The 9,577-nt window shown below is 52.9% G+C and overlaps 1 protein-coding gene across 1 annotated transcript; it reads left to right on the forward strand.

Moving 5' to 3' along the window:
• CRYBA1 (crystallin beta A1) lies at nucleotides 1-4,542 on the forward strand. The gene is given in 8 exon segments (XM_053960977.1): nucleotides 1-18; nucleotides 20-32; nucleotides 777-841; nucleotides 1,395-1,514; nucleotides 1,758-1,876; nucleotides 3,422-3,563; nucleotides 3,959-4,101; nucleotides 4,210-4,542. Coding segments are annotated over 8 exon segments (768 nt in total). The 3' UTR covers nucleotides 4,358-4,542.
• The last annotated feature ends 5,035 nt before the right edge of the window (nucleotides 4,543-9,577 follow it).

A 9,577-nucleotide genomic window follows, 5' to 3' on the forward strand; every position in this document is an offset into this window, starting at 1 on the left:
ATGGGCGAAGCAGCAGTAACCGCCTGAGCTAGGTGAGTCCTGGACCGATGCGCACCTCTCCCACCTCACCCCTCTGCTGCGGGCCAGCTGGGCAGACACCCTTCCTTCTGCCTGGTGGCAAAAGACACCCAGAGGGACCGTCGCTGTTTTCCATGGCATAAGACAGGCTCACATATCCCCGCTGGCAGCCGGGGGGGGGGGCTGAGAGCCCCTCTGCAGCAGGGCACCCCACTCCTGGCACCCACTGGCACGGCATGCCGGTTGGCATCTCCCACCATTAGCCAGGGCTGTCTGTGGCAGCCCACTGTGCCTCCCAGGGGACACCGGGCAGGGAGCGGGGATCAGGCGGGTCTGTTGGACACTGCCGGGCACAGGGCAGACCGTGCCCACTGAAGCCCCCTGCTCTGGCTCAGGGGTGTTTTTCCTAGCGGTGGTCTGACCTCGGGGAAGGAGAAAGGGGAATTGGGCACTATGCCCTGGTGGGCACGCAGGCTCCATGCCATGGCAGGGAGGAGGGAAGGGGCACTGCAGCGGTGAGAAGGGAGCACCTTGCTTTGGATGTGTCCCACAGCCCCCTACCGTGTCTCGTTCCCCATCCTGGGGTTGGCAAGAGGGTCTTGCTGGGACTCGTGTGGCTGGTCCCCAGCAGTGGGGCAGCTATCCTCGAACAGGGGCTGTGGGTGGCGGGCACAGAGCCGTCCCCCAGCCTCGCGAGTGGGCAGCAGGGATGCACAGGGACATGCTGCGGTAAAAATGGCTTTTCCTTCCTTCTCCAGACACCGATCCAGCAGCAAAGATGGCTCAGACAAACCCTCTGCCTGTTCCCATGGGCCCGTGGAAGGTACGTCCTCACATTCCCTGTATTTCACCTTTTCCTGTGTGCAGGTAGAGAACAGGGAGAAGGGCAAAGCCCATCCTCTGGGGCCAGAAAGGCTGCACAGCGGGCAGAAAGGCAGGGACAAGTACAGGAAACAGGCACCCCTGTCCTCTGCCCATGGGAATGTGCCTCCTGCCTGCTCAAATACCTCCCGGGTGTTTTTCATAAGGCTCTCCACAGCACCGGGCCAGCTGTGCCCTGCTCTTACCAGCCATCCTGTGACAGGCAGTTGCAGAGTCCCCAAAAGCCACCAGCTGTTGTTTGCCCTCCCCTGTCCATGCAGACAGGGCACGGACAGTGGGCACTGTGGAGCAAGGTGGGGAGCAGCCCCAAGGGGTCTGGCAATAGCCCCAGGGCTTCTGGTTGAGGAGGGAGCCGAGAGGGAGAGGAGAAACACGTGCACAAGTGAGGAGCATCCCGTCGAAGCCTGGAGCTGTCGCGGGAGAGGAAAGCGTCAGCCGCAGCCCCCCAGGGAGGTGCCCCTCGCCCTTTCCCCCGTTAATCCTCTTTGCCCTAGAGCGTTCGGAGCAGAGGCCGGGAGAACCACCAGCCACAGCCCTGCCACCCGCCCGTCCCAGAACGGCTCCGCTCCTCTCTCCAGACGGCACCGCTGCCCCGGGAACTGATCTCCGCAGGGGTGAGCAGGAGAGCGGAGCGGGGGCCAGCCTGCGGCTCCCCCGACACCAAGGCAGGGCGTCGTGGGGCCAGCAGTGCAGGGACGCGGAGGCGTGCGGGGCTGTGTCCCAGCCCAGAGGGGTGCCCGGTGCAGCCTCTGCTGGCTCTCTCCCTGACCGAGCCACCCTCCGTCTCCAAGAGGCGCTGAATTGCCTGGGGCCGCTGCTGGGCAGTTTCCAACTCGGCAGCTCGCTCTCCGTTCCAGATCACCGTGTACGACCAAGAAAACTTCCAGGGCAAGAGGATGGAGTTCACTTCGGCCTGTCCAAACATCATGGAATGTGGCTTCGACAACATCCGCTCCCTGAAGGTGGAATGTGGCGCGTGAGTACCCAGCTGCCAGTGGAGGGGGTGCTTTCCCAGGTGGGCTGGCTGGGAGAGGGGTGCCCAGGCGTGGAGTGGGACCAGCTGTCCCCGCTCTGCTTGGCTGGAGCCAAGCATCACAGCCAAGGGAAGCCAGGCATGGGGGGGATCTCACCCTGCCAGGGTAGAGCAGCCTGCCCTGGGCAGCACTGATACAGAAAGAGGGCCAGAGGACAGTGGCAACACCTTTGGCATCACCCAAAACTGCCTCCTGCAGTGTTGGACCAGTCAGATTTGGAACAGGGTTGCTGCCCAAAGATGCACAGAGGGTCAGTGCTCAGTGAGTGGCCTGGCTTAGCCTGGTCCCCATCCTGAAGCACCAGCCCTAGAGAAACACCTCTTGGCCAAGCCCCAGCCCTGCTCTATCCTGGGCTTTCCCTGCCACTGCACAGCTTCCTAGACCAAGGCAGAACCTTTCCACAGCTTCTCCAGTCCTGAGGGGGGTAGGGAGCAGAGCTGGGCTTCTCCCTGCGCACGGAATCTTCCCTGGCACAGGCAAGGAACCTCCCGAGCAGCTCAGAGAGGCGGAGTGTTGGGAGCGGTCCCCGCGGTGCACATCCCACCGGGCGGGGAGCAGACGAGACAGATTTGTGCTGCTATCTTTAGGACATGTAATGCTAATGGGATTACAGCAGCGTGCGTGCTCACGCTGTAATCAGCTCCCTGCTCCAGTTGACGTGCTCCTAATCGAGCTGTTCACCTTGCACAGGGTGAGCTGGCTGCAGGACATGGCACTGGGGCTAAGTTTGGGTCAGTGGCAGGAAACCCTCGATCCCCTCAGCACCCTTTGTATCCATCAGTAGGGGATCCATGCACTGCACAGCCCGTGCCACACACCTTCCAACCCCCAGCCCAGGCTCTGTCTCCCTGCTCTGCCTGTGGCTCTGTCCCCAGTCTCCTTAAGGGGACATCCCCACCCTGGGGACAGGCAGGTGCTGTGTGGGCAGCAACAGGGCTTGCAAAATGTGTCCTGCAGGGTGCAGGCATTCCACTCACCTCTCCTTGTTTGTTTTCAGCAAGAGGGGGAGGCAGAAAGGGGAAAGGCCATAGGTCCCTGCTCTTTGCTCAGAGCCAGATGGGCTCTGCTTGCTTTGGGCATCAGGAATTCAGGTCCAGCAGTGTCAGGTTGTAATTGGGAAACAAGTAAGAAATGAGGCCTTTGGGAGAGAAGGGCAGCTGGGGCATCCTGAAGCGATGCTGGTCTGCATAAATGATGACAGAGCAGCCAGGGGGAAGAGCCACCTGTGCAGGACAGGCCCCTGGATCTCCCCATCTCCCACTACAGCCAGGGATGCTGTGTGGGTGCCTCTGCAGCACCAGATGCAGTTTTACACTCCCTGGGTTCTCTGCTCACATCCAGCACCGCTTCCTCTCCTCCCAGTCTGTGGGCAGAGGCCAGACCCCAACCTCCTCCTTGCACCTACATCCTGCCCTTAATGCCAGCTCCCAGCAGGATGCCCCGGGCTGCTGCAGGAAGCCCTGGCAGCCCTCGCTCTGTTTTTGCAGCTGGGTCGGTTACGAGCACACCGGCTTCTGCGGGCAGCAGTTCATCCTGGAGAGGGGAGAGTACCCGCGCTGGGACGCCTGGAGCGGCAGCAACGCCTACCACATCGAGCGCCTGATGTCCTTCCGGCCCGTCTGCTCCGCTGTGAGTGTCCCACGGAGCTCTGATCCCGTTAAAATGTCCCAGGCCACGGCAGGGAGGTTAGGAAAGGAAAACACAGCTACGCCAGGGGCAGGCTCAGCGCTTCCCCGCTGCAACCCCAGCAAGATTTGCTCTTTCTATCCTGTTTTTTAAAGCTTTGGAGGGAATTTCTGGGCAAGCTGTACATGACTAGAGCTAGGGGACAGCCAGCCTGAGACAGGAGCTGTGTTACAGCTGACACCTCCCAGCCACCCAGAAAACTTCAAACCACCAGGGTCTGAACACCTCCCTCTCCAGGAACCCTCTGAGTAATGCCATAGGGAGTGACAGCCCTGCCATTCCCACCCACGCTGGGGAGGGAGCACCACCTCCCCCTCACCCCCTGCTCTCCCCCACAGAATCACAAGGAATCCAAGATCACCATTTTTGAGAAAGACAACTTCATCGGCCGCCAGTGGGAGATTGCTGATGACTACCCCTCGCTGCAGGCCATGGGCTGGGCCAACAACGAAGTGGGCTCCATGAAGATCCAGTGCGGCGCGTAAGTGACGGGCCGAGGACAGGAGCTGCAGGGACAATCTGCTGCCATCACTGTGGGAGGGGGACGCCCTGTAACCCCCCTGCTTACCTCTTTGTCCTTTTCTTCCAGCTGGGTGTGCTACCAGTATCCCGGGTACCGTGGCTACCAGTACGTCCTGGAGTTTGACCACCACGGCGGAGACTACAAGCACTGGAGAGAGTGGGGTTCACACGCCCAGACCTCCCAGATCCAATCCATCAGGCGTGTCCAGCAGTAGCTCCCCACTTCCCAGTACATCTCTGCAAGGTTTCGAAAGCTCACCAGCTCCCTCTTGGTGCTAATACTCCCCTCCCGAAATAACCACCCCCTCTCGTACTGCCACTGCTTATGGAACAACACTCCCAAAACGGTACCGACTGCCACAACTGCCAATAAATGTGACTGAAAGAAAAAGATAAATCAGCTTGGTGTGTGTTTGCTCGTGTGTTTTTGGGACTGAGGTTGCACATCCCCATCCCAGGAGCTGGGACCAGACTCTTTCTTACTTATTTTGAGCTGGGCTGAAGTGAGGTGGGGTTCACACTGATGGAGGTTCAGACCCCCACTGTTGCACAAAAACCCTTGTTTTTTCCCTCCTTGCCCTCTTCTTCCCCTGACAAAGGATACCTGGATCCACCCACCTGCATACACACAGCTCATGGGCTCTATGGCCAGCACTGCCAGGACTCTGGGTTCTAAACCCAGGCTGCTCCTTGAAAACGCAAAAAAGAAAGTCACACTGACACCCACAAACTTTAAAATTTTTATTCAACAATTTACATCACTTATTGTCTGTCTTAACGTATTCGATCTACACAAATTTCTTTTTTTTTCCTGATAAAATAATAAAATTTGGATAAATTTTAATTTTGAAGACCTGTTGGTGCAGAATAAACAAAATTTCAGGTAAGGTTTTTTTTTTTTGTATTTTTTTTTCTTTTTTTTTTTTTTTTCCTTTTTTTAAACATTTAGTGTGAAGTATGACATCATTGGTAAAGATACATCATGCCATTACAGCTCATGGACATTACCTATCCTTACAGTCCGTGACATCACCCACACCAGCGCAAGGGGCTGCGCCAGACACAGCTACAGCAGGTTTTACACTAAATTCCTCTAGCCACCCTCTCACCACTGGGAAAACGCCTACGCTTTTCCAGCTGGGCACACAGAGTGCATTAACCTAATCGGAAATTACCGGGGAGGGGAGAAGGAAACAAAGACTACCTTTACTGATCCGTGTGGTCGCACACTACAACATCGACACCAAAGAGGGGCTGCCCCTCTCTGCAGGTCAGAGGTAATTCAGCTCCTGAGCAGGTAGAGCACAACCCCTCGCAGCGATTTGAATACAAACCAGGAACGAAATGAGAACTTATCGACGGGGAAGGGGGGCAGGAGAGGAGACAGACCCTGCCCGGCTCTGCCTGCAGGGATCTCTCCAGCCCCAGCTCGCAGTCGAAGCGCGCGGTTGTGTTTTGCACCGCCCTTAACACTGAAATATTCAGGGAAGGGGGAGAGAGGGGCATCAGTCCCCCCAGTAAACAAGTTGAGGACCTTCAGAGGCTGGGAAGCCACTGAAGGTGTGTAAGTACACGTGTGATGGTAGATAGAAAAGCAGCCCTGTTCTGTATGAAAAAAAGCTGTCAAGTTAGTACAAATTTCTGCCATGGCGAAGGGAACAGGAGGAGAAAGCTGTCAGGGTCCTTCTCCCGCCACAAAATCCCGACTCTCCCGCACACAGCCTCTGGGCTAAGCAACATGTTTCCAAAGGTGGTACCTGCAACCCAATGCACCTAACGCGTGAAAACAAAACCAAAATAAAGCTCTCACCCCTGAGGCTGGAGAGAACCCAGTCTCCACTCCAGCCTCGCAGCGGGATAGTGAGGAACCCTGTCCCTCCTGCCTCACAGTGGGAATACACAGCAGTAGGATTCCTCTTGGTTCATTTTGTCATTAGAAGCCTCGAGTTTGCCCACGCCACCGGCCTGCAGCGCAGTGGACTGGTCTCCATCCCCTCCCCAAAACTGCTTTGCATGGGGGCTTCCCTGTCCCCATGGGGACACCAGTGGGTGCCACCACCACGCTCTCCCCGGAGACAGAAAGGGCACTGGTTCATCCGACAGCACAAGGCGGATCTGAAACACAAGCCAGCACACCCCGCTCCCTCCAATTCAATTACTAAAGTAGGCTCTTTAAAATAAAAAAATAATATATATATTTATATAGCTATACAGAGAGATACAGAGAAAGCAAAGGAGAGAGAAAGGCTACTAAAAAACTCAAGAAGCGCCAGTTTTCTGCTACAGCTGTCAGCAAAGAACTGTCACCTTACATCATACCCTCCGAGATGGTGAAGAGAATGGAGGCAATGACAGCACAGGAATGCAAAAGAGGGCAGATAAGTCACTTCTGGTAATGAGACACAAATTAAACTTTCAAAACATGTGCATAGCTTTATTCATCTGCTTCAAACTAACCTTTTCACGGAGCTTCAGCGAAACCCGAGTGTGCAAAATGCATTTCTAAAAAATAACGTAAGCAAGCTTTCACATTTACTGTGGCAGAAGTACAGAAAGACTCGGACAGAATCATCACACGCTGGGGCGGGAGATGGAGAACCCAGAATTGCACAGCTTGGAGTTCTGAGTCACTGACTGCAAACACAAGCGTTTGGATTTCGTTAACTTCAGCAAGGCGTGTTGACTTCTCCTTTACAAAAACATCTTGTAAACCCCACAGAAACAAGAGCCACAACCTAGCAGGGAATAAATCCCCTGGATAATGGGATCATGGTGCCACAGAGAGCCTGAACTCCAGCAAAGCCGGTTCCAGACCTCGGCTTGTTTTAGCTCTGCAGGCAAACTGTGGCAATGCTGATTTTTTGTCCACAGAAGAGCGAAGCAGCTTTTCTTTCTCTCCCTCCCACTCCCCTCTGAAGTCACAGGTGCTGCTGCACAGGACATCATCCCCAAAATAAGACAGCCACTACACTCCAGGTGTCATTTTGATCCCAAGGGTCACTGGGACACTAAGGAACCCCTGACTGTGGATGGGGAGTGGCCCTCGCGGGCACGTCCCCAGCTCACACCCCACCACCTCTCTCCAGAAAGACTAAGCACACATGCAAGGCACATTGAGTCAGATGTACACACACACCTCGGTGTGCAAAAGAGCAAACGCTGTCTGAAAAAGAAATAAATTGATGCTGGAAAAACTAACTAAACAGGCAGAAAGCTCTGGCCTATGTATTTGTAGACTATTTTCCAGGCAGTTGTAATCCCCAAGTGTTTTTCCTACACGACTTTAGACCTTCCTTAACTCTTCCCCCACTTTGCAGAGAGGTACTTTATATTCCTAAAGGATCTTCTAGAAATAGTCAAGTAAAATCCCTTTTTCCCCTCCAGTAAACTCCTCCTCCAAGGTACACATCCCCACCACGGTCCAGGTGTGACCCATAAAGAAAAGAGGTTCTGGACCTGCCTGTGCCTCACAGCAGTGCCTTGATGCAGTGACACATCACTCCACTGCTCCCTAAGCCTTTTATTGGCAGGTTTTGGCTGGGTGGATGGCTTCACCTCACTTTTTTTCTTGGAAAACATCTGAGCCCAGGCACTGAGTGCTCCCCAGGTGGAGAAGGAGCTGGTGGGTCCCCAGCACTGGGATAAGGGCAGGACAAGAGGCCATGCAATCCTTAATACTGCTGGTTAACTTCACATTGAGATAAAGTATTCAAAAGATCCTTTTTTAGAGATGAGCAATTTCCTTCTATACATAAATTCAAATAGAAAACAAATATATTGAAACCAGAGATGAGACAAGAGCTGACTGAGGTTTTTCTACCTTACAAGTTACTCAGGCACCTTTCCTGCACCACCAGCCATGGAGGAAGGAGAAGCTGAAAACCTCAGGGATTTGCACTACCCTTCCAATAGCAGCTTGAGAAAGGAAGGAGAGAAAAAGAAAAAAGAAATAATAAAAAATAAAAAAGCACAGTGTTCTCTCAAGTTAAAGAGTTCTCCTTTGCTTGCGTTTGCATAGAAATTCCCATAGGTCAGCACCAAAATCAGGTCCACCCCTGCCCTACACCCCAGCTCCCCCAGTTCCTACACTCCCCCAGTTAGTGGCTGTGTTACAGGAGGGTTCAGCTATCTGCAGAGGAACTACATGGTCATGTTAAAAAAACAAAACAACAAAAAACTAAAAACAAAAGTGCATCACACATTCTTGATTTTCAGGGTTACTTATAGCAGCAGCATCAGCATTAATCCAAGACAATGAACAGTTGTAGATTCGTTCTTAAATGCAGCAACACTTAATGAAATGTCTTCGGGGAAGGGCATAAGAGGGTCCTTCTCAAAAATGAAAATTAGACTATTCAATATGGACAAAAAGGAGATAAAACAAAAATTAAAGACACAATCTTATTTACATGAAAAAAAAATTCTTGTTAAAATATCTTTACAACATCTAAGCAAAAAAATATGTATTTTAAGAATAAAGCAGAAACTCCTAAAGCAGTATCCATTTTTGGAACCCTTATTTAGCACCTGAGGAAAGACCGTATGGAAAGCAGACAGGCTGGGGATTTTTTTTGTTGGGTTTTTTTTTTTTTTTTTAAGAAAACTGTAAGTTTTACTTTTGCTAAATGTTCAGAAGTTCGCAGTACACAAGTTTCATACCACAGAAAGAAATGAGCAATTTTTTTTTGTTTGTTTGTTTTCTCCTTTTAAAGATCTTCTACTCTTTAATAAGGCTGTAGAAAAGGGCCACTGCTATCTTACAAAATGGCTTTAGAGCTCTGGACACGTTATACGAAGCTTTCTGATTAACAGTCAAGATAAATCCAGCTCAGCATCCCCTGGTGAGGGCAGAGGCAGGACTCTTGCTCCAGTCCCAGCACAGGGAGTGGGCTCATGCCCAGGACACGAGGCCACCACAGGGCTCTTTTATCTCCCCAGACATCCACAGCTCCACTCTCCTGCTGCTTTAGAGGATCTTGGGCAGGACAGAGGAGCCAGCCTGACCCTGGGGTATAACACGTACTGGGCAAACCTCTAAAGCTCTGTAATCCCTGGAAGGCAGCACATTGAGATCTCCTTCCCACCAGCCCTGGTTCCCAGCTGTGTGCACTAGGGTTTTCCCACATGGAAAAACACTCTGCTGGTGGCTAAAGCCAGAATTACTCTGGCTTTCTTGGCTACTCCACCACACCAGCCCCTCTCCTGCCTTACATGCCAGTGTGAAAACGTGCAGCAGCTTTTAAGTGGGTGAATCCTTGTTCTCTCCCCTCCCGACCTCAACCAGCTCCCTTGTAAACAGCCTCTGCAAGAAAAACAAATCACCATGGATGGACGGACAGAAAAGTCTTCTAGGGATGAGAGGGTCAGACTCCTGAAAGCTTGGGACACCATAGCACTTTACTGAATCAAGATCAAAACCTGGACACACGGGAAAA

This window comes from Vidua chalybeata, chromosome 20 (genome assembly GCF_026979565.1).
Source record: "Vidua chalybeata isolate OUT-0048 chromosome 20, bVidCha1 merged haplotype, whole genome shotgun sequence".
Lineage (NCBI taxonomy): Eukaryota > Metazoa > Chordata > Aves > Passeriformes > Viduidae > Vidua > Vidua chalybeata.